The 25,418-nt window shown below is 44.2% G+C and overlaps 1 protein-coding gene and 1 non-coding gene across 2 annotated transcripts; one reads left to right on the top strand and one right to left on the bottom strand.

Moving 5' to 3' along the window:
* Window positions 1-7,695: 7,695 nt before the first annotated feature.
* LOC114429855 (NACHT, LRR and PYD domains-containing protein 12-like) lies at window positions 7,696-16,708 on the top strand (the record flags this gene model as incomplete). The annotated part of the gene is made up of 7 exons (XM_028398470.1): window positions 7,696-7,716; window positions 8,657-8,858; window positions 9,075-10,878; window positions 10,968-11,141; window positions 11,448-11,621; window positions 12,453-12,499; window positions 16,203-16,708. Coding segments are annotated over exons 1-7 (2,928 nt in total), but the record flags the coding sequence as incomplete, so codon positions are not given.
* Window positions 16,709-25,117: 8,409 nt separating this feature from the next.
* trnay-gua (transfer RNA tyrosine (anticodon GUA)) lies at window positions 25,118-25,208 on the bottom strand. Its single transcript is given in 2 exon segments — window positions 25,118-25,153; window positions 25,172-25,208. It is a non-coding gene; the product is annotated as a tRNA-Tyr (tRNA).
* Window positions 25,209-25,418: the final 210 nt, after the last annotated feature.

Here is a 25,418-nt window from a genome sequence, read left to right as displayed (position 1 = left end):
ATAATCTTTGTGAAGACGGATCCTGTCACACTCTAATCAATGCTGCTTATATATTAGGAATGTATTCTCATGTTTTTCTGTCTAGCAACCACATCTTCTTAAAAAATGTGTCACACTTAGCAACGAGGTCAAACACGCCTCCTCACTAAGATCAAAGTTTTAGTCTGCTCCTTTCTCAGAGTCGCTCTGCAAGTGTTCTTAAATCATGTAAGCTAGGAGTTCATTCTAAGATTTTTTAGGCTAAGATAAGAGGGAATTCTAGGAATCTTTGTGAATACGGCTGAGCCACTCGGGAAAGACCTTGAGTATTCCTTTAGAGACTTCTATCTCTTCCAACCTAAATATGTACTTTCATGTAAGCAGTTTCCCCCTGGGATTCATAAAGTATTTCTGACTCAAAGGCTACAGCCATTAAGACAGATTTGACTAATTTTCACTCCCTCCCTCTGAGGAGGAGACAGGTCCTGAAGTTAGAAAACCTGTGGTCCACTCGACCAGCACATGCTGAGGTTGAAGTTGCACAACCTGTAAAAATAACACCTAAAAGTTCATATAAGCTTTTCCAAAGACAATATGCCATAAGGCCAGAAGCAGCTGAGGGCATTAGACCATAAAAGCCGTCCTAGTATCAGCTGTTATAGAGCGTGTGCTTATTCACCTCTATTTCCTGTTAAAACGGCTGCTCCATCTACAGAATGGAGAATGGTTCACAAGGTCCTCAGAGTCAGATATTGTTGTATGTACACTGTGAAGTGTAATAAGTTGACATTACTTAAAAAAGTTTGGTAACCGATTGCCTCAAAATGTCTAGTAAAGTATGTCATTAATTTTCAGTCAGTAAAGCTGAAAAAGCTGCGTTTAGACTACTCATGCCATGACAGTAAACTCAGTATGGTGAAGTCAAAATAATTAGTTTGGTGTACTATAAAATATCAGTTCAGATGACATGAAAAGTATGAGTTATGTTAAGTAAGCACTACTCAAGTCTGAGGAAACTGATGCCTCAGTCCCTGAATGGAGGATTTGCACCATGAGTGAAGGTGGTTGGGGGAGCAGTGAAATGTCTACAGATCAAAAAATAAAAACTATGTTTTAAGGTAGCCGTTATCATCCAAGATATTGTTGTGAAATGTATGTGTGTGTGTGTGTGTAGAATGTAAAACTACAACACAAGGGCCACATCAGGTGAGGATGGGGGTTTACACACGCACCCAGACCGTGCTTTGTTCTGATGTTAACACGTACACATGTGTACCCTAACAGCCCCCTCACTGATGGTACAAATCAATGTTTCAGCTCTTCACTGCACTGTAACATGTAACAGGCTGACACTACGTCCCTGAATGGAGGGACCATGAGTGAAGGTGGTTGGGAGAGTAAAGATACGTCTACAGACAAACAAAAAGACTATAATTACCTTTAATTTAATATTGTCTTGAACACACTACACAGATCAATTCAACTTTATGACCACACTTTTATAGTGTCACTCAACAATGCTTAAAGTGTCTTTTTTATTTTTATTTACCAACACCTGTGTGTCAGTAGTAGGCAGTCTTGCATACTACAGCATGCAAGACTCCAAGACTTAGAGCTCCACCTCAGTCTGCATAGCCACATAGGTGGGGAGGGGGGCTTAGATAAACCAGCCAGACCTTCACCTGCCTTACTATTAGCAAATACACATATAAACAACAGCCCTCCTCACTGATGGTGCAAATCATGACGTGTGTCTTGTGGATCGTTCTTCATCACTCACAGTTTTTCAGTTAAGGTTACTCGAGGCTGATGAGTTTAATACTTTCTACATTAGAACGTTTTATTAACTAAATGTATCTTAGTGGAGTCAACAAAGTAAGTACATACGAGTTAAGACCACTTGATATTTTTAAGTACTGTTACAATTACATTTTACAGTGTAGCTGATATTCTTATATATATCAGACCTCATCAGACATGAAGTTTCAAGCTGATGTGTTGATGAAGCATATTAAAGAGAACATGATTTGCATTAGTAATATAATTAACATGAATCATTGTCATTTTATTGATCGTTGTTTTCATTACTTCATATAACAGGAGGGAGTGTGTGAACAAACCCTATCTGTGTTTTTGAACAGTTGTCCTGGAGACTCCCAAAAATGTGATGTGTTGAGCTTGTGTTCTTAGTTAAAACACGGTCAGTGAAAATGCAGCATGTATCCTCCCCATATGTGTTATATGGGACATGTATCCTCCCCATATGTGTTATATGGGACATGTATCCTCCCCATATGTGTTATATGGGACATGTATCCTCCTTGCAAGAGTAAAAGTATTTGAGTAAATAACAGTTGTTATATTGGGTTTTATTCCTAACACAGAGACACAAAAAGTAGCAGGTGTGTATAATGTTGAGAATGAAATGAGCTACATGGAGGGTGTTACTGATATGTGACTAAAGTCAGCCTTCCTCCACCTTTCATTGAAAGAGGCTGCTTTGTCTAAATGTTGTCATGATCCCTGGTCTCATGTTGTTCTTGGTTTTCTGTACTGTAATCTTTTTCCTCACTTCTTCTAGTTTGTTTTCCTTGTATTTCCTCTTTTATTCTGAAAGTCTTGTCTTCCTCATGTGCCCTCCTTGTTTTACTTCCTGGTGTTTTCCCTCCTTTGTGATCGCTCTCCCCGCCCTAATGTTTCTCACCTGGTCTATTTAAGTCCTGTGTGTCCTTTATTCCTTGTCAGTTTGTCTTTTGCTCTGTGTTGTGACCATATTAGGAAGCAGAGGACAGAGCTGGGAAGCAGTGAGGGGCAGATACCTCTGTACATGTGTGGCATCCCTGTGTCCTGATGTGTTTTTCCTCTAGTCTCCCTGAACCTTCCGTTCTCTGTGTTTACTCCAGTGATCACAGTTCAGGTTATTTTCCTGATGGACGGTGAGTTTTTCTTCACACATCAGGCAGCTTTGTTTCCTCTGAGCTCCTCATTTGCTGTTATTTTGGTGACCAAATAAATGCTGTAAGTTGAACTTTAGGCTGTAGAACAATGAATAGCCTGTTTGGTCAGGTTATCTGTCAGTTGAATATGTTTTAATGTAGGCACAAACATCCCTTTAATAAGAAAGCAGCAAGCTGCTAGAGGCAGGACTGATGAGTTCCACTAGGTGTCAGTAAAGCCTGGAGAACTAACTGGTGGTTAATATTTGAATACAAATGTGTTGGCATGCTGTCTGTTTTTAATCCACCATTCGACCTAAGTATAATAGTGACTACATGAACGTGTCTTCATTCAGACAGCATTGTTCACTAGAACACTGTGCAGTGACACAGCTCCCCATCAGCTTCAAGTAATGTTCTCACTGTGTCACTCATTCATGTTGGTCTGTAGATGGAGCTTTTACTGAGCAGCAGCCAGGTTCAAAGTCTTTAATGCAGCCATAAAATGGTGGAAACCTGTGCAGTAACATGTTATCATCCATCACTGATTAACAAGCAGAGATCCAATGCAGCTGTAGAGATTGAGTTATGATGCACAGATGGTGTTCAGGAATCATACCAACACTTCTAACAGCATTCTGAGGCCGTCTCTTAAAATGAAGTGTTTCCAGAAACCTGCCTTCATATTATATAAACTGAGAATACCTCATTTGCTCACTTCTTTCATCCACCCACAATCAATCTGCTCAGATTATTCATTTTCAGGATCTGGACCACTGTGCTGGCAGAACAACCAAAGCATTGATGTGTCTGATCGTATCAAATAATAATTTTCTGCAAATTTGTAAATCTGTTCTTTGCTTCTGTCACAGTCTCGCTGTGGGTTGTGATCTAACTACACAAAGTCCTCACACAGTTTATTCATAGTAACAGTCAGATAAGAACATCAAATGTTACATTTATAGCGAGTGTAAATGATGTTTGGAGCTGATTTGTTTTCACTGAAACACACTTTATTAAGAAGGTGTGTTTCTCCTTCCTTACGGTCAGATCAAGGTCTGTATCTGTAACTGATAAGAACTCTGTGCTGGTTCAGTCTGTGAATGTTTGACCTGAGCTCTTTATTCCAAAGGTCAGAACGCTGTCATTATGTTTCCTTAAAGAAGCCTTGAGTGTGACAATGAATCCAGAGAGCTGAGCCTTTCTGTGCATCAACAGAGCGTTGAAAAGCTCCTGCTGTGAGTTCCATGTTTGTTCTTTCTCTGCTGTTTTCCTGCTGATGGACGTCACCTTCACTCCTCGGCTTCATCCAGATTCTTTTCTCCATCAGGAGGTAACTAACAGCAGTTTATTGATGAGTGTTGTTGTGTTACTGTGACTTCAAGTGTTTGCTTGTTGTGCTTCATTTGGAAGATTTATTGTATCTGTTGGTTTCATGTTGTGTTAATTACAGAAGTATATAAAGCAGCAAACAGCAGAAAACCTGTGACACAGGTTTACACAGTGGCAGTTTTGGGCACGGGCGAACCGGGCAGTCGCCTGGTTCGCCCGGGCGACTGCCCAAAACCAGGCAGTTTTGGGCACCCTGACTGCCCAAAACCGGGCAGTCGCCGGGGCGGCATCACATATCTATATTATATTATTGATCACTGTGTGGAGAATTGGCAAATTAGCGCCCCCTGCAGGCTGCATAACTAGTTGTGTACACATTAACCTTTGATGCTGGACAAATTATGAACCCAACACTGGAATGTGTTGAGGTCGTCAGGCAGGCTGTCTGCGGGCTTCTGCTTGGGAAACTTCCTGACTTGAATGGTAGGCACAATGTTGTCCACACAAGTGCTGATGTACCCAGTCACATAGTCAGCATAATCGTGAAACATGTGCAGAACTCATACGGCCCTCTGACTGCACCGCGCAGCGCACACACACAGACAGTTTTTAAAGACTTTTCGCTGCTGAACAGCAGAATCCGCAGTTCAGGGCGTGACGTGTTCGTAGCATCATAACAGACTGAACAACAGGTCTGAGGACAGTGTTATCTGACCTGTGTGGTTCATCCATGAAGGCTGAGTCACTCTGACTGACAGCAGTCAGCTGGTTTAAGGAGTTATAGAACATGGTTACATGATGAACGCCCATTTAAAAAGTATTGTTATTATCCTGCTATAGTGGACCATTGTCTGCCAGGATGATATCTGCATACAGCTAAACTGTAACAGACAGAATGAAAAGTCTGTCAGCTGGAGCTCAGCTTTAGAAAGAGAGGAGACAGAGGAGAAACTGAGGAAGAGAGGCGAGGAAGATGAGAGAAGAGATACTGTAGCTGCATTAGAAACGTGTTGAAGAAAACTAAATATATATATCAATCACAACTATTAAATAAATAAAGGTGTATATAATTTAAATAATTTTAATTCCCATTGGCAGATAGATAAGTGAGGAGTGACAGCCTGAAAATACAGAGAGAAAGCAAACAGGGAACTGAAGAGTGCTGTATGAACTTTGAATCTTCATTATGTATTTGTGACATGCAGACTTGTTGGATAGTTTGTCCATAATATGAATGAGTATTATCGGTACATTTATTTATTTTTATTTACCTGTGTTCATTAAACAAGGTCCAAAGTCAGTTTAGGATGATATGTGATTATTAAACCTGGAGATCAATTTTTGGACCTCAGTATTTCTAAATCTTTGGCTACAGCCCTGTAGCAGTAGATAAACAGTAGATGTAGCTGCAGATGATGAGAGAAGATGAAAAGAACTTCTGCGTTAAGACAGGTGTCAAGTTAAGGCCTGATCCATCAAATATATGGACAGCGATTAAAAAACAAATTGCTGTGTGATGTGGTGCAACCAGAGCAGAAAGTTAGTGTAGAGCCCTGCCCTGTATGCACCCTTTATGTTTACATGTCAACATGTTTCACTCACAGTCTGTTCACACTGTGACATAAACACACATGAACACATCACAGAAGTGACAGAATTCTGAAGCAAACACTGAATGTGTGTGTGCACTGTTCCACTTACAGCATGTGACATCAATAATAACAGCATCAGAGATGTTGGTGTGTTTACAGACTCACCAAAATAAAAGCCTGAGAGCCAAACCTGGTCTGAGGCTCTGATGCTAAGCTAACAGCATGATTAGCCTGTTAGCATCTACATGAAGGATCAATAACAACATGCTGACTGTGTGTTTCTGTGTCATGTTGCTGTGTTTGTGTGAAGGTGTGAGCTCTGCTATGAGTCAGTGTGAGGACAGAGAGGAGGGAGTCCCTCCCTCTAAAAGCCCTCTGTGTGGGGACCATGAGAGCCGGACCAAAGCTCAGAGGTAAGAGGACCGTCTCTGACTGTCCATGACTCTTCTCCATGTCAGAGCTCACACTCACATTATTCACACATCTGTGTGTTCAAGAACAAAGCAGCAGCACACTGCACACTCTGCTGGACCTGGACCTGGACCTGGACCTGGACCTGGACCTGGACCTGGACCTGGACCCAGACCTGCCAGCTGTGTGTCCATGAAGAGTGATCGGTCAAAGGGTCATCCCATTAATTTCAAAGATGTTGATCCATCTGAGGGTCAAAGGTCAGAGTTAATGTCACAGCTGCAGTTTGTTTCCATCATTATTAAATCACCAGAGTCAGTGTTTGTGATTCTATCACACATATGTCAAAGTCAAGGCCGAATGAATTATCTATGGCCCCCGGGATGATATTTGATTAGTATTAAAACCGGCCCGCAGGCCGTAGCCGTAACCAATTCTACATTTCCCACAATGCAACGGTAACCCGCGAACTCACTGCAGCACAGCAAGCGGACTTCGGCTTCATCATTCATTAGCAGTAAGAGCAGATGTCAAGTGAAGGCAGTTTGTTCTTGTCTGTGTGCCTGCTGAAAAATGTTTTCCCAATTATTCATTTAATCATTAAATAATACACTGTGTTAGGTCTTGGTTCAATAGGCTACGTGCAATCATTTCAATATGTTTTAATAAACATTGAATCAGTCCGGCCCTCGGCTTATAGCCAATTTGTTTTTTTGGCCCTCTGTGTATTTGACTTTGACATCCCTGTTCTATCAGGATCCAGGATGTGAGAGCAGACTCTGCTGGACCTGGACCCAGCTGTGTGTCCATGAAAAGTGATTGGTCCATGGGTAGGCTCATTAATTTCAAAGCTGATCAGCCATCTGATGATCAAAGGTAAGAATCACTCTGGAAGTGTTTCCATGCTGTGATGAGCTCTGCTGGACTCTTGGGGTTGTATGTGGGGCTGCCTGTCCCTCATACAAGTTTATGAACCCTTTAAAATCTGCCTCACAGAGAACCCATTCACACTGAAGTACAGAAAGCCATTTCAGTAATCAATCGATCAATAAGAATGTATATATTTAATGCTACATGTATTTCATGGGTGTATTTATTTCCATTCCTAATAATCAGATGAAGGAGTTTCTTCAGAGCAGAGCTGTTGCAGCCATCTTGTTACAGACAGCAGCATTAGCTGAGCAGCTGTGGAGGTTCTGACAATAACAACCAGGTTAAAAAGAGACAGAGATCACACTTCTGTTACCACTGGATGTAGTGATGAAGGTTATATTTAACTTATTACTTTAAGTTTTTACCGCTATAGTAAAACTATAATAAAACACAAGATGTGTGAAAAATTGCTGAATGTCAGCTTCAACATCGGCCATAAATCAGAAATATCAGCAGATGCTGGCACAGCTTAAAGCAGCTATTCAGAGTGCACCAGGCCTGTTTGGCCATTGATGAGTCTGCAGATGTTGCTGGTAATGTCCAGCTCTTAGTGTGAGGACTTCAGCTGTTTAGACTGGACCTCTGTAGTTTAAGAGGAACAAGGGTTATTCTGCTGTGTTTGCACTTTGTATTTATTTCAGTCTGAGGTTTCAGTTTCTTTCATCTGAAATAAAGGCCTTCAATGTGTTTGCCTGGGACTACTTTTATTCATGGTAACAGAGCTAGCTGTGCCCCAGGTAAACATTTCCTGCACTGAAAACTGACAATAGATATTACTGAAACATATTGTGGACATAGGGGAAGCTAATAAGACACAAGCTAGACATCAGTTCAGACCTTTGACTTGGAGGAAATGTGAACAGCTGGACCTCAGTGACTTTAATTGAACCCCCCTGGTCTAAATCAATGTGAACATATGATGACAGTGGAAGTGGAATGGAACTCTTAAAGCTGTGCTTCAGTCATTAAAGCAGCAGCAACAGGTTCAACATGAGCTGGATGTGTGGAGTTGGGATAGTTTTCATTTTTAATACAACAATGCTTGTTTGTCACCAGTCTGTTGACTGTTGTGTGTCTGTTTAAAGTGAAAACACATCAAAACACTTAGTGAAGTGATTGTGTTGTTAAATGCTGATGTTTCTGTCACAGACTGCAGCAACCCAGTGTTCAGACTCCTGCTCAGGACGCCATATTTATGGTGAGTACAAACAGCTTCTAACTACAACACAACAGTCCTGGTGCTCTACAGAGACCCAGAGCCTGACCCCTGAGCAAGCATTCACAGAGACAGAACTGTGGTAGTAATACTTATAACTACAGCAGCTGTGCATACACAACACTTCATATCTAATGTTGTAGATTCAAGTAATACATGTATGAACATAAGCTGTAATATCATGAAACACTAAACTGTTATTCTGCTCCTCAAAGTCTGAGAGTTTATACTCTGTTGTTCTGATCCAGCTGCTGGAGGAGAACATTGTCAGGTTTGTGAAGGATGAGCTGAAGAAGATCCAGAAGCTCCTGAGTCCAGATTACCCAGAATGCTCAGAGAGTCAGAGGGAGGATGAGGAGGATGAAGAGCAGAGGAGCAGCAGAGAGTCATTAGTGCAGATCACAGTGCACTTCCTGAGGAGGATGAAGCAGGAGGAGCTGGCTGAGCGTCTGCAGAGCAGTAAGAGGATTTGAAGAGCTTTAACATGATGGAAAGAGGAAATGAAGTTTACATTTACACACTCTGCTGTTAATATGATGCAGACATCTGCGAATTCTTCTGACTGAAAACACAAACTGTTTGTCTACAACTGATGAACAGATTTCATGGAGACAGAAAATATTTGACACATTTATTGTAGCGTTCACTTATTAATGACATTTATTGTTTGTTCAGGAACTCGTGCTGCAGAGTGTGGACGTAAACTCAAGTCTAACCTGAGGAAGAAGTTCCAGTGTGTGTTTGAGGGCATCGCTAAAGCAGGAGAGCCGACCCTTCTGAACCAGATCTACACAGAGCTCTACATCACAGAGGGAGGGACTGCAGAGGTCAATGAGGAACATGAGGTCAGACAGATTGAAGCAGCATCCAGGAAAGCACACAGACCAGAAACAAGCATCAGACCAGAAGGCATCTTTAAAGGCTCACCTGGAAGACAGGAACCAATCAGAACAGTGATGACAAAGGGAGTGGCTGGCATCGGGAAAACAGTCCTAACACAGAAGTTCACTCTGGACTGGGCTGAAGACAAAGCCAACCAGGACATCCAGTTCACATTTCCATTCACTTTCAGAGAGCTGAATGTGCTGAGAGAGAGAAAGTTCAGCTTGGTGGAACTTGTTCATCACTTCTTCACTGAAACCAAAGAAGCAGGAATCTGCAGCTTTCAGCGCCTCCAGGTGGTCTTCATCTTTGATGGTCTGGATGAGTGTCGACTTCCTCTGGACTTCCACAACAATGAGACCCTGACTGATGTCACAGAGTCCACCTCAGTGGATGTGCTGCTGACAAACCTCATCAGGGGGAAGCTGCTTCCCTCTGCTCGCCTCTGGATCACCACACGACCTGCAGCAGCCAATCAGATCCCTCCTGACTGTGTGGACGTGGTGACAGAGGTCAGAGGGTTCACTGACCCACAGAAGGAGGAGTACTTCAGGAAGAGGTTCAGAGAGGAGGAGCAGGCCAGCAGGATCATCTCCCACATCAAGACATCACGAAGCCTCCACATCATGTGCCACATCCCAGTCTTCTGCTGGATCACTGCTACAGTTCTGGAGGACATGTTGGAAACCAGAGAGGGAGCAGAGCTGCCCAAGACCCTGACTGAGATGTACATCCACTTCCTGGTGGTTCAGACCAAAGTGAAGAAGATCAAGTATGATGGAGGAGCTGAGACAGATCCACAGTGGAGTCCAGAGAGCAGGGAGATGATCCAGTCTCTGGGAAAACTGGCTTTTGATCAGCTGCAGAAAGGAAACCTGATCTTCTATGAGTCAGACCTGACAGAGTGTGGCATCGATATCAGAGCAGCCTCAGTGTACTCAGGAGTGTTCACACAGATCTTTAAAGAGGAGAGAGGCCTGTACCAGGACAAGGTGTTCTGCTTCATCCATCTGAGTGTTCAGGAGTTTCTGGCTGCTCTTCATGTCCATCTGACCTTCATCAGCTCTGCTGTCAACCTGCTGGAACAACAACAAACAACATCTCTGTGGTCTAAAGTCTTTGGACACAAAGCTGAACTAAAACACCTCCACCAGAGTGCTGTGGACAAGTCCTTACAGAGTCCAAATGGACACCTGGACTTGTTCCTCCGCTTCCTCCTGGGTCTTTCACTGGAGACCAATCAGACTCTTCTACGGGGCCTGCTGACACAGACAGGAAGTAGCTCACAGACCAATCAGGAAACAGTCGAGTACATCAAGGAGAAGATCAGTGAGAATGTGTCTGCAGAGAGAAGCATCAATCTGTTCCACTGTCTGAATGAACTGAATGATCGTTCTCTAGTGGAGGAGATCCAACAGACCCTGAGATCAGGACGTCTCTCCACAGATAAACTGTCTCCTGCTCAGTGGTCAGCTCTGGGCTTCATCTTACTGTCATCAGAAGAAGATCTGGAGGTGTTTGACCTGAAGAAATACTCTGCTTCAGAGGAGGCTCTTCTGAGGCTGCTGCCAGTGGTCAAAGCCTCCAACAAAGTTCTGTAGGTGGATTTATGAACCATTTCAAACATGGTTGATTTTTATATGAACAACAAAACATTGACTTTGTGTTCATTCTTTTTTTTCTCAGACTGAGCAGCTGTAACCTCTCAGAGAGAAGCTGTGAAGCTCTGTCCTCAGTCCTCAGCTCCCAGTCCTCTAGTCTGAGAGAGCTGGATCTGGATAATAATGACCTGCAGGATTCAGGAGTAAAGCAGCTGTCTCGTGGACTGGAGACTCCAGACTGTGGACTGAAGACTCTCAGGTCAGGATCCAGCTTTTTGATGATCTGTGTTACGTTAATGACTGTTATGTGTGTCTCTTTGTTTTCTGTGCAGGTTCCCATGTGCACTTCTGGTGAACCAAGTGGATCATCAACAGCTGAGTCCACTTGGTTCACCAGAAGTGCACATGGGAACCTGCACAGAAAACAAAGAGACACACATAACAGACATACACACACAACAAACGAGTACCAGCACGTAACAATCAGTTAAATTCTGTTCATGTTGAAGATCTGTTGGATTTTCCTTCTTTCTTCTTGAGTTCATGACATGTTTTGTCCCTCCAGTCTGTCAGGTTGTCTGATCACACAGGAGGGCTGTGCTTCTCTGGCCTCGGCTCTGACCTCCAACCCCTCCTATCTGAGAGAGCTGGACCTGAGCTACAATCATCCAGGAGACTCAGGAGTGGAGCTGCTGTCTGCTTTACTCAACAGTCCAGATTGTAGTCTGAAGACTCTCAGGTACACAGAGACCACAGAGCATGAGTCCTCCTCAGTCTGTCAGTTTAGCTCATATATCCACAGCTGTTGATGGATGGACTGAAACTGCAGAGAAGAAATAATCACTGATCCCTGATGTTCATCTTCCTCCATCATTAAGTGTCCACCATGTTAACTTCACTTTTCTTTCTACACGTTCTTCATGTCAAAATACATACAGACTGATTTTCAGCTACACTTAGTGCAGATCAAATACAAAATGATGCCCTACTTATTAATGTCCTCAGCTGTAAGAACCACTGAATTATTTCCACAAACAAATGTTCCTGAAACAATCCATATGTGAAGCTTCAGAGGAGACAACAACACAATGGTAGAAGGAGGAGTTCCTTCAGTCAGAGACAGAGAGCAGGGAGACACTACAATATTATCACTGTAAAAACTACACACAGACATGAGTGAATGTATTTATTTGAAGTGTGTCAGAAACTCTTCCATCCATGACACATGTGAACCAGGCTTGTGTTTGCATATAGAGTGAAAGGAACAAACAGTCAGAGACAGTGTGGCTTGTTTGCTGCTTTGGATAAATGCACAATGCTGAGATCAAACCTACACTGTTGCTGCATGAAGAGGATTTTACAGTAAAGCACTGACAGAGAGCAATATTTCACAGAATGGAGGACATGAATAAACACAGAGCAGATCAGGAGAGACTCTTCTGGAGTCGACACAGATGAGTTTCAGTCTGTTTGTGTGTCTCTGACAAACTGAGGAACTCTGCTTCATGTTGATCAGCAGTTTGGACTCATGTTGGTTAGAAAATCATTCTGACTGTGTTTCTTCCTGCAGGGTGGAGCATGGTGGAGAGCAGTGGTTAAAACCTGGGCTGAGGAAGTGTAAGTTTGACTCAGTCTTTCCTCATGTTATTGTGCATGAGTCAGTGTTCTATCAGTCCATCAGAGCTGTTGTAGCGCAGCCTCGGCGGTTGGATTTCTTTGGTGTTTACTGGAGTTTATTACTCCCCAGCAGGAGTTTTAGGTTCCAGCTTTGTCATTGGTTTTCCTTTTTTCTCTTGTTAGGGAGCTTTAGTGTGTTGTAGTGTCTCTGTGTTTGTTTGGGCACTGCTCAGCTCTGAGTTCATGAACTGCAGCCTAACACTGAAACCAGCCTGTGTAGCTGCCGATCTGAGAGTGGGGACAAGTGGGGAGGTGCAGACATGCTGTGTGTGGGTTTCCCCTCAGCCTGGGACATAACAGAGACAACCAAAGCAGACAAAAGACAAAATCCAATAAGAGACCACAAAGGGTTGAAAAGGTCCAAACACAGGAAGAAACAGCTCCACAGTCCAAAAGCAGGCAGGACTCAGACACAAAGAATCTCATCCAAAGGGTCAGACTGGACTGATGGACTGAAGAGTGGAGACACTGAGACACTGAGCTGTGAGCAGCATTATTAGGGTTAGGGTTAGGGCGAGAAACGCCACTGTTTAAGAAAACGAGTTACCACCAAAATAAGTTTCACACGGGGTCTCTGTTTAAAGCTTTTAATCAATTAGTAACAAAACACGTTTCCATGTTTCCCTGCACCGCTTCTTCCCTTTTTTCCCAATCTGCTGCAAACACCCTGATTTTCAGCACAATGCAGCATTTCCATTCAACCAATCACGGGGCAGCTTTCCAACTGTCATGGCGGCGCCCTGTCAGTAGATAGAAAGTATGTCCAGTCGTCTTTTAAATGAGTGTTTTAGCTGTGTGACATGAATAACTTTGGCAGTATCCATGAGGCAGTCCTCTTTTCTTCCATGGGAAAAAAGTGGAAGCCTTCCATACAGAATCCCGAAACTCAGCTGGAGGGAAAATACCGGCCACTTCCTGTTCACATACTAAAGAGAAAAACTTTTGTCATGCGGATCAACTGACAGCCGGCGAAATAATATTATTAGAAATACATATATAAATACATAAAATGAGTTTTTGATTAAATGGATTTATAGCTTTTTGGGTGTTTAATAAATGTTTAAAATCAAAATATAGATCAGATTTTTTGATGTTATGACAAACTCATGATGATATATTACAGTTTGAAACATAAACTAGAAGTTTCATATAAACCCTTTTTGGAAAGAAAACACTTTTTTCTGGATTTATAGCGTTTTGGAAGCAATCTCTTCATTTGTTAGGCGGGACAGCCGAAACCAGTTAAACAAGCTTTTACTGACAGCTCTGAACAGACCACATTAACTTATCATTCATTTTAGTGCAGCCGCCACAACTTCCATTTCACAAACCATTTTTTAATGTTCAGTTATTATATTTCCTTTTATTTTGCTTTGTGCTTTGGTTTCATTCTGTAACACTGGACTTATTTTTATGAAGGTTTGAACTCTGACAGTGTTTGAACAGGAGAGAAAGGAGTATAAAGTGTGTAGTGAGGGGTTCACACAGTAAAAAAACACAGATCACTGGCAAACAGGGTGGTGAGAGTTTGACCATGTTTGCTGCCATCTTGTGGTGAAATGTTAAATATATATAAATAATAATCATTTTTAAAGGTGTGATTTCATCCTGTGGACAACAGTACTGGTGGCATATTATGACATTATTGATTTTATGACAGAGGCTTCGGCCCAGTGAACATATGAACTGGACTTTTGGTCTGTTCTACAGGAAGAACCCTCAATGATAATGCACCAACAATCCCAACCAAAGAAAGGAACATAAGGACAGAAGAACCAAACAGGAAAGAAAATAGAAATAACTATTGTATATATAACCTAGAAAATGTCACAAGAAATTTTGAGTGGGCCAATGCACGCTCACCCACACTCTGCTGCCGGTCCGCCCCATTATATACCACCAAACCTCATTCCTGATCACCGGCAGATGTGAAAGATGCCACTGATGACATTTCATGCTTTTACAGTGTTTCTGATTGGTTTTATATAAGGTTTAATAGGCCCCAAGCTTCTCCATTCATTCTGAATGGAGGAATCCTAAAGATGTGGATGGGACTTTGGCTGCTATTTTATGAAGTTTGGTAAAAGACATGAACATGAGGACTCAATATGATAAAGTCCAACTCCTTATGAGCAGTTTGCAGTTGAAATGAATATTCTGTGTAGAGGCATGCCAGACTGATAGGCTTCCAAAGTTAGCTGGGTTTTGTCAGGGATCTCACCAGTTTCCCATTATTTCCTATGAGGGGGGTTAGGTCAGCTTAAGTGGCTTGCCTGTCAAAACAAAAAGTGGCACAGACATGGGGACTCAATATGTCAGAGGTCTAATGTTTATCTACATTTTACACTTTGAATGAAGGTTCTGTGTGAAAGCATGCCCAAACACCATGCCTTCAAAGTTTTGACAGTGATTTGATGCCTGTGGGGAGGGTCGATCGCAGTTTTTCGGGATTTTTTCAAACACCGTTTATCCGATCGCTACCAAACCTCAGAGGGTAGTAGTCCTGACCGAGCCGGTCGATTTGATGTATAATTTGTAGGGGTGGCTAGCGCTAGTTAGCTGTGTAATGAATTAGAGGCTTTTATTTTGAAAATCAGTGTGTGTCTGTGTAAGTGTGTGTGTGTGTGGGGGGGGGGCACTCCCTAATGCATGTTAAAACATGTTTAAGTGTTTTATTTTGAAAATCTACACGTCAGCCATATCCTGTTATTGTGCAGGGTCTTTTATTTTGAAAATCCATGTTTGTGTGTCTGTGTGTTGGCAGGTGTGTATAGTGTGTGTCTGCATATTTCTGGGTGGCTTGTGTGTAGTTTACCAGGCCTAGTAAGGTGTGTAATGATTTGGAGGCTTTTATTTTGAAAATCAGTGTGTGTGTGTGTGTGTGTGTGTGTGTGTGTGTGTGTGTCTGTGAGTGTAGTTGTGTATGTTCCTGTATGGAGCTTTTGGATGATGCTCTTTATCCAATGATACAGTTGATGCTGCTGTTACGGTTACCATGGAAACAGCTCCCTCAGTTTTCGGCTTCCTGGTTTTGTGACTTTTGCCTTTTTCTCTCTCTCTCCCCATTCACCGTCTATGTCGTTCGCCCACTGGTTTTTTGCGATTTACGTGAAAACCGTACGTCGGAACGGAAAGAAAAGTCACAGCACAGGTGTCCCGGTACAGCCGGACGTCCTGTAACAGTTTCAGGTCGCTCACATTAAAGCTGTGGGACTAGTTCTGCTGAAAATGTGTCCAGAAGAAGGAGAATAATACAGAAGCGGAATAAGTATTTACAATAGTAACAGTGGAACAATATCAGGATAGATCAGGAGGTCTGAGTCTGGTCTTTCAGTCCAGATCCTCCTCCAGACTCTGATGAAGGAGCTTTTGGATGATGCTCTTTATCCAATGATACAGTTGATGCTGCTGTTCTTCTCATGTTCTAAATGTGTCGTCTGTCTTTACTCACATTGCTGCAAATATCCAGTTTGTGTTTGAACACAAAGCTGATAGTTGTGTGTTTGTTCATTCAAACATTAGTGACAAAAAGTCTGATGATAAACTTTGTATGAATGAACAACACATCAGTCAGTAAAGACAGAATGAAGCCATCAGATGTGTCAGATGATAAACTGCAGCTGTGTCTTTTTCTCTCCATCAGATTTCTGTCAACTTGAAGTCGACACAAACTCAGTGAACACAAACCTCAAACTGTCTGACAACAACAGGAAGGTGACACATGTGGAGGAGGAGGAGCAGCCATATCCTGATCATCCAGACAGATTTGACTGGTGTCCTCAGCTGCTGTGTAGAAATGTTCTGACTGGTCGCTGTTACTGGGAGGTCGAGTGGAGAGGAGGGGTTTATATATCAGTGAGTTACAGAAGAATCAGAAGGAAAGGAGACAGTGATGACTGCATGTTTGGAAGAAACAATCAGTCCTGGAGTCTGTTCTGCTCTGATGATGGTTACTCTGTCTATCACAATAACAGAGGAACATCCATCTCCTCCTCCTCTGTCTCTGACAGAGCAGCAGTGTATGTGGACTGTCCTGCTGGCACTCTGTCCTTCTACAGAGTCTCCTCTGACACACTGATCCACCTCCACACCTTCAGCACCACATTCACTCAGCCTCTACATGCTGGGTTCTTGTTGGGTCCTGGTTCCTCAGTGAGTCTGTGCTGTGTGTAGAAGCAGAGTGTGTGGAAGTGACAGCAGCTTCAACTTTGTGCTTTAAATGTTGATGATGTTTCACTTTCATTTGAATCACTGACTGTGATTTCAGGTCAGAACATGTTTTTGTCTTAGAAGCAGTGAAATGAAGAATGTGAAGCTGAATTTATGATCATGAACTTTGACATGTCCTCACAAATGAAACCCTTACATTAAGAAATGCATGATTCCATGTTGTTATGGCTCTGATATTAAAATGTAGTATTATAATAGGAGTTAATGGACCTAAGTGGAAAACACCATTTAAAACTGCTGCAATACAAACACTAATAACTCCAACTCAATATTTTGGATAAACTTTGACATGACAGATATAAAATAATGCCTGAGCCTCCCAACTTGTAACATAACTTGTCTCTCTCTCCCTCCCTCCCTCCCTCCCTTTCTCTCTCTCCCTCTCTCTCTCTCTCTCCCTGTCTCTCCCCCCCTCTCCCTCCCTCCCCCCCTCTCTCTCTCTCTCCCTCTCACTCTCTCTCTCCCTGTCTCTCCCTCCCTCCCCCCCTCTCTCTCTCTCTCCTGTCTCTCCCTCCCTCTCTCTCCTCTCTCCCTCTTTCCCCCTCTCTCTCCCTCCCTGTCTCTCCCTCCCTCTCTCTCTCTCCCACCCTCTCTCTCTCTCTCCTGTCTCTCCCTCCCTTTCTCTCTCTCCCTCTCACTCTCTCTCTCCTCTCCCTCTCTCCTGTCTCTCCCTCCCTCTCTCTCTCTCCCTCTTGCTCTCTCCTCTCTCTCCCTCTCTCCCCCCCCTCTCTCCCTCCCTTTCTGTCTCTCCCTCTCCCCCTCTCTCTCTCTCTCTCTCTCTCCCTCTCCCCCCCCTCTCTCTCTCCCTCTCTCCCTCCCTCCCTCCCTTTCTCTCTCCCCCCCCCTCTCTCCCTCCCTTTCTCTCTCTCCCTCCCTCTCTCTCTCTCCCTCTTGCTCTCTCCTCTCTCTCCCTCTCTCCCCCCTCTCTCTCTCCCTCTCTCCCCCCCTCTCTCTCTCCCTCTCACCCCCCTCTCTCCCTCCCTACATGTTTTCCATTTTTATATTAATTTATGCTTCGACCCCAAGGTTCCCGGTTCGAGTCCCACAAACGCCAAATATTAATGCATTAGATTTGGACTGATTTAAAAAAATGTGTAACTGGACATCACTTTAACACCGATTTTGCTGATTATTAACCTTACGTTACTGATACATTGATATTTTTATGTCTGCATTTGTGGTGTGTGGTGAGATCCATCATCGCCCTCTACACGCCCACACAACAGCATTAAGCAAAGACTTCTCATGTACACAGCACTTAACAGACTCTAATCTCAACACAAAACACACAGAAAACAATACATTACTCACTTTACCAAACTTTATTTATAGTTGTCACAAGCATTTTACAGAGTAATAAATTATAACAAAAACAATTATTTATAAAAATAGGTCTGGCACAGTGCTGAGGGTATTTGTCCGAGGGGTCATCTATGCCTCTCTCATATTACTTTTTTTGTTTTATGTTGTCCAGCCACTGCTCTTTTGGGACAGTCTCTACTTTCGGGCAGTAGACTGTCCCCTTGTACTGGCTGTGCCCCGTTTCTGCTGTCCTGTACTGTCCACACTTCTTACACGTGTTGTGCAGTACTTCACGCTGCAGTGTACGTGCAGGAGCAGCAGTAGTCACAGGGGCAGGAGAAGGACAGGCTGGGGCAGATGCTGGGGGCACATTTGCATGGGGCAGAGGGTCAGCTGCCACGACTGGGGAGGTCCAGCACCTGCATCAGTACCATACTGTCCTGCCTCTTCACCCTCTTGTTGTGCCACTGCACCAGAGTAGTGTGGTTAATGTCCACCAGCTGCATACTAGTCTGCTGCATGACAGCCCCATTACACAGAATAAGCTGCCTTATTTTACGGTAATCCTCCAAGATGTGGTCCCATCTGGAAAATGTGCTTGTCCCCCTTTTCTTGGGACTCCGGTGGATAGCACAGAGCCTAATGAAGATCATTTCCACTAGACGACAGCAATCTGGCCACTGAGCCAGTGGTGCAGTAGTGGTGAGCGCTTGTCGCTCTCCACCCCGGGTGTAAAGTCCTGCCTCTTCTTTGGCGACCTAAACCTGCCTGTATTCAGCCTGCTCTGGTGCCTGGCAGCAAACACCACCCTTTGCTTGCCGTAGTCCAGAAGGTTCTGCCACGACGCAACAATGGTGCTGACCTGAGAGAGAGCAGAATGACAACACAGGCACATGAGAAAAGAAAATATAAGTGTGGACATGTATGACAGGCGCAGAAGCACACACAAACATCTGACCTGCTGACTAGTGAGGGCTAGAGAGGACTGCTTCCTCAGCTCCACCAGATACTCTGCCAAGCTGTCAACCCTGTCTATGCCTGGCACACCAGCATCATCCACAGCCTGGGGGAAAAACAGAGATGAGAAATTTAAGAACCCAGAAAGCACAAATCACAGAATAATTTTTGTTAATAACAACTAATATTACTACATGTCAATGTGCTTTTACATACCGCAGATGCTGAGGATACATCAGGCCGTGGCATGGAGGTGGTAGGCTGGGATGAGATGGCAGTGGGCTGGGCAGCAGGCTGGGAGGACACATCCAGTGAGGAGGCGGCAGCAGGCTGGGAGGACACATCCAGTGGGGAGGCGGCAGCAGGCTGGGAGGACACATCCAGTGAGGAGGCGGCAGCAGGCTGGGAGGACACATCCAGTGAGGAGGCGGCAGCAGGCTGGGAGGACACATCCAGTGGGGAGGCGGCAGCAGGCTGGGAGGACACATCCAGTGGGGAGGCGGCAGCAGGCTGGGAGGACACATCCAGTGGGGAGGCGGCAGCAGGCTGGGAGGACACATCCAGTGGGGAGGCGGCAGCAGGCTGGGAGGACACATCCAGTGAGGAGGCGGCAGCAGGCTGGGTGGAAAAACTCTGGCCATCAAAGAGACTCAACACAGTTAAATCAGATGTATCTCCAGGTGGATCTTCCTCAAAGCCCTCATCTTCTTCCTCGCCCTCGTCCAAATCCTCCAGCATGTCCTCTGTCTCCTCTGAGTCAGGGTTGATCTGCAGGGGCTGTCCAGTCTGACTCAGCAGGTAGTCAACACCAAGCAGCTCTCCTATGGGAAAGACGAGTGGACACATGCATATGTGCACATACAGACACAAGCACGTCAGTTACTACAACAGTTTGCTAAACAAAAGTTGACAAAAGTGAAAGCCAACTAAACAAAAATAATATGTAGTCAAATAGCATACCAGTGTATTTGGAAGGGGGCCTGAAGGTTGACACAAAAGCCCGGCCAAACACCTTCATGCTGTTGGTGTTGACACAGTGCACCACATCCCCAGAGTAGGTCAAAAGAGACGATGGTCTGCTAGTGACTGCCGCAGCTGCCCGATCCTGATTCCATCTGTTTAGGCCTTCTAGGAGGTACAGCTGGAAATTCAGTGCATTTGCACTAGTACCTAGGAATACCAGAAAATATTAATTGCTATTCTTTTTGCCTACCTCATGATTACCAATGTTCTGTATTTTGATGCACTTTACATGTACACTGTGGCAATGCTTAATAAAACAAAATTTAAAAAAAAATATCTGTTTTTAGCTTTTTACATAGGAAAGACACCAACCTGGAATGAACCTGTTCAGGTGGCAATGAAAAGATTCCAGGGATGTGGACCCTCTGGCACAGCGATACCTGGTCAAGACCACACCGCCCTTTGTGGTGGTGCCTGTCTCTGTGTAGAGCTGCATCCCAGGAACATCCTGGATGCACTTCACATGGCGCTTTTGCACACACCAGATATGCTCCATGCGCACCTGGTCCAGTAGTGGCACGCCCATGAGATCCCGCCCCTTTGCGCCTCCTAGCTCCTGCAGCAGCCGCTCAATAAGCCCGATGGTAACTTCCTCACTGCGTGTCCTCCTGCGGCAGTACTGGCTTAGCTCTTTCTTACTGATCCTGGCATCCACCTGGGCATCAGTAAGAAGTAGTCCACTCTCCTGGTGAAGCTGCCCTCTCTTTGCCTGCCGCAACAGAGTGAGGTCACCTGCATCCCACTCAAAAATGCAAGCTGATAAGCAGCCCATGAAGGTTGGGTAGAGGGGATGGGCGTCTGTTGTACAGCCAACAGCCAGCCTCCTCATAAAATGCCAAATGTCCAGCCGTATGTGGAGGTCTGGCCACCCCCCAAACCTACTCTGTAGCTTGCTCGTCCCCTCATTCACACAGCAACCACAGTCCACATAAAGTAACACAGGGGGTGCTACTGCTGCCTGGGAATAGCGGGCCATCACACCAGCTACCATCCTGTCCAGGCCTGGACCCTCCTGCACGGTTAGCACACTGTTAAGTATTTGGCCAACTTCATTTCCAATGGAGGTCAACCAGAGACCGGTTCCCCTGCCATAGCCAGCCAGCTTTTTTGTGATCTGAAATTTGACAACAGTAATGTTGAAAATTCAGCAATTTGTACAAACATGTATATGAAATAAGTAATCTGAACTTTTAGTTATTTTACTTCAAAATGTTTTGATAGACCAAATTTGAAGAATATCACATTACATGGGTTACATGTCTATCAGCTACAGATTATTACCTTTTTGGTTGAATCCATTTTTAATATGGAGCCAAACGTTGAAGTGATGCTGGCCTTGATGTGGTCCAGGCGAGAGAGGATGTCCCTGCCATACACGGACAGCAACCAGCGACTGCTTGGCACATCAATGGGATCTGGGGGCTCCTGGCACACCACAGGGAAGAGGCTTGGCCGATCCACAAAATCAGCACACTCACCCAGATAATGTGCCAACCTGGACAACCATTCCTCCCCATGATTCTCTTTGAGCTGTTTGACCACGCGTGCTGGACTGTTGCCAAGAGTGCGGTCACGCAACAGCCGAATCACACGGATGTCACAGGAATACCTGAAAATGCATATTATTGCTGTGGTTAATTACACATTAATAAAAAAGTAATTTAGGTACTTTAAGTCTTGTGGGGACTGTGTCTTTGTGTGTGTGTGTGTGTGTGTGTGTGTGTGCTTGAGAGATGTGTGTGTCCCATACACACGAGTGTAATTACCATAATAGCAACAAAAGTGTCATAGTGGGGGATTGTATGTGGCTGTATATTAGGGCTATACATGTGTAAGTGTCATAGTGATGGGCTGGGGGCTTATGTGAGCATATGTGTCACCATCTTTGAATACTGTTGTACTCACTTGCAGGTCAGGATCAGCCGGAACATCTTCTGATGTGGCACATCTAACTGGTTCCGGACAGTCTGGCTGGTCGACAGGTAATTTAGAGAACACACAGTGCACCTGAGTGTCTCTGTTATCAACAGGTAATACCTGTCAATGTCCAGGACCTTACGAGCCCGTTTATGGACACCGGCCCCTGTCAGCTGCTTCCCACAGCGAGGACAGTTCACCCTCACCTTCCACAGGTGGTATGGCATCCAGACCATCAGCCGATGGGTGAAGAAGCGGTCTGGTGTTGGGGCTTGATGGTAGATTAAGGCTGGGACAGGAGGCTCATACCACAGCTTTAAATCTGGCCTCAGTTTACCAGAGTGAAAAAGGGTGCTGGAAATCCACCTCTGGTCCTGGACAGGGATGGTTTTCTTCATTTCTCCTGGCAACCAAAATGAAGCTGGAGCTCCAGCAGAAGCTGACTGAAGCCCTTCTGACTCGGTCTATTTAAAAGGCAACCACAAAATATTAAGATAAGCTACAGAAGGTACTACCGAACCAATGAATAAAAACTGTTGTACTTACAAGGGGTACTGCCATGGTGGTGTTCACAGCAGGGCCGAGACTCCTTTTGGTAGACGTGCTCACAGAGGATGGAGAGGGACAGGTGGCCCTCATAGAGGAAGGAGTGGGACAGGTAGACCTCACAGGAGAGGGAGCGGTAGACCTCACAGAGGATGGAGAGGGACAGGTAGACCTCACAGAGGATGGAGAGGGACAGGTAGACCTCACAGAGGATGGAGAGGGACAGGTAGACCTCACAGAGGATGGAGAGGGAGAGGTAGACCTCACAGAGGATGGAGAGGGGCTGGGTGTCTTCCTAGTCACTAAGTTGGGCTTTAATTCAGCAGAGTGCACCCCACCAAAACGTGATTTAGTGAACTGAAGAGAAAAAATGTTCATTTTAATGATGGAACAAATTAAAAATACCAATACAAAAGCATTCATATTCACCATTGCCAAACTTGGAGGGGGCCGCAGGAATGACCGTGGGGCAGCAGCTGTTGTACCAGGGTCTGAGGAGGAGGCCATAGACTGCTGGGCTGCAGCAGGGGACTGAGTGGCAGGCTGGTACAGCAATATGATAGGACACGTGATGTAACAGACACAGCATTGCAGTAGACATGTTACACAGGATTAATCAGAAAGCAATCTCACCTTAGTAGTGTGGAATCCACAGTTACAGGCCACAGACTCTCCAAAGAGACTGGTCTGCCCACGGACCTGCATGGGGCATTTCTCAATCTAAAGGATTGGAAATCACATCATCATTTAACCTCAATAATCTTGTAGTTTATTCTATTGTGTTATTTTCATAAAGAGTATTTTTGATGTTTTCTGTGTGTATTGGAAGTAATTGTCACGCATCACATCTGGGAGACAGTTAACAATAGGCAGGATAAGCAACACCTCCTCAACCACTAGGGGTAGGAAATAGGCCCAGGTTTCTAGACGCTTTGTGACAGCATAACAAAGGAATGTATATTGGCTTGATCAATGGGGGTAGACAACAAAAGGTTAGCATATGGTGATCAAGGCAGATTCTTCATCCATTTACCACATTACCTTCTCATAGAGGTCATGCCACTTCCGCTGCCTAGGAGCTGGCCTGTTGCCTCCAGCAGGCCAAACACCCGTCCTGGCATATGTCCTAAGCCTGGCCATCCACTCATTGTCTCCGATAGCCTTGTGGCTCTTGGGCTTAGTACTCATCTAAAGACAACAAGGTCATGGACAACAATAAAAAAAACACTGAGCATGCAATAATGAACAACACGCTGTGACACTGCTGCAATAAATAAACACTTAATATGCCACTACATGTTACACTACGTACGTGTAATATAAAGAACACATGATCCTGGTTTTTCATTCAAAAACGTCAGAAAAACGTGACTAGCGGTACGCTATTCAGCGAGCATTAGCGATTGTTAGCTATTCTGACAGAAGTTGGTGTTGTACAGCGAAAAGTAATATGCTTCACAACACGGGCATGTTGGAATAAACAGAAAATGCCTTCTAACTGTAATACATATTTTCAGTATTTACGATGATAGTGTCTTATCTCGTTATAACGTGATAGCGTTAAAACAAGATAGTGTCTTATTACATTATAACATAACGTGATAAGACACTGTGACGTTACAACGTGATAAGACACTATAGTAGTAAAACACCTATTTTGCATCTTTCTTTACTTACTTTTTTAGGTGTGTTTAATCCTTCGTGAGAATGAATGACTGGCTTTGACTCCGCTTTGACCCGAACCGTGAGGTATGGGCTCGCTACGTCATCCAATGTAGAATGGAAATGCGCGCCGCCATTGGCGCTGTCGAGCGTCGTCGCGCCGCGCGATTGGATGAAATCCAATCTTACATTGGACGGCGGCGTACGCGATAGGCCGAGGAGATTGGAATTGGACAGACTGTCGTGAGCCAGGTAGCGCCAACGAGGCCCAAAAAAGGGGACATATGGTCTTTTTTTTTTTTTTTTTAAACAAAGATCTACAGCAGGGGTCTCAAACTCAACTTACCCGGGGGGCGATGGGGGTCGAGGCTGGGTGAGGCTGGGCCGCATCAAGTATTCCACAAAAAAGCATTCAGATATTCCAAAATACAACTGGTCCGATCTTCTCAATCTTCCAGGTCAGAATAGGGATGCAAATTATCGAGGAATTCATTAATCGTAAACTGATATGCAGCGATTTCCCCTCAGTTTCACTAAGATTAAAAGCTAAACATTGTTTACTAAATAAAAACTGCATGTCATATTCCTTAATGAGTGATTTGCTGTACCATTGGGGTCAAACAGGCTGGTTTGTTTGTAGGTGATTTTGTGTTTACAGATGCAGAGCTAGCAAATTTTAAAAAGGCTCTATCGACTTGCTAAAGGTAAGATTTGACCAGTCAAGGATTCTAATGACTACATAACACATCCTTTATTACATAAACGTGTTGTAAACACATGTATTGAACAAATGCACTTCAGATAAAAAATCAAATCAGATAAAAATCATTGTGACATATATGTCACATCGGCCCTTTAGCCAAAAAACCAGTGAAAAAATGATGTGACATTATGATGAAACTCTCGAGGGTTAAAAGTCACTCCTTCGAGCCGGATTTGAACCAGCGACCTAAGGATTTCAGTTTTATTGTCTCACTACAGTCCTCCGCTCTACCAACTGAGCTATCGAAGGGTGGGCTGAGAAAGAAATGCCCAAGCACAGCCGAGCGTTCATAGTTGACTCAAACACAGGTCATCTGTGCTTGATTTGAAAGTCAGGAATGTGGATTGGATTTGTGTGTTCATAAAGACCTGAAAAAAATCAGACAAGATTTTCATTATCCTGGAATGCAGCTTAAGACTTTGTGGCAGTATGACCACTTTACATCTTGACCATACTAGA

The sequence above is a fragment of the Parambassis ranga genome, unplaced genomic scaffold, assembly GCF_900634625.1.
Source record: "Parambassis ranga unplaced genomic scaffold, fParRan2.1 scaffold_21_arrow_ctg1, whole genome shotgun sequence".
In the NCBI taxonomy this organism is placed as follows: domain Eukaryota; kingdom Metazoa; phylum Chordata; class Actinopteri; family Ambassidae; genus Parambassis; species Parambassis ranga.
This window is presented reverse-complemented; position numbering and strand designations above follow the sequence as displayed.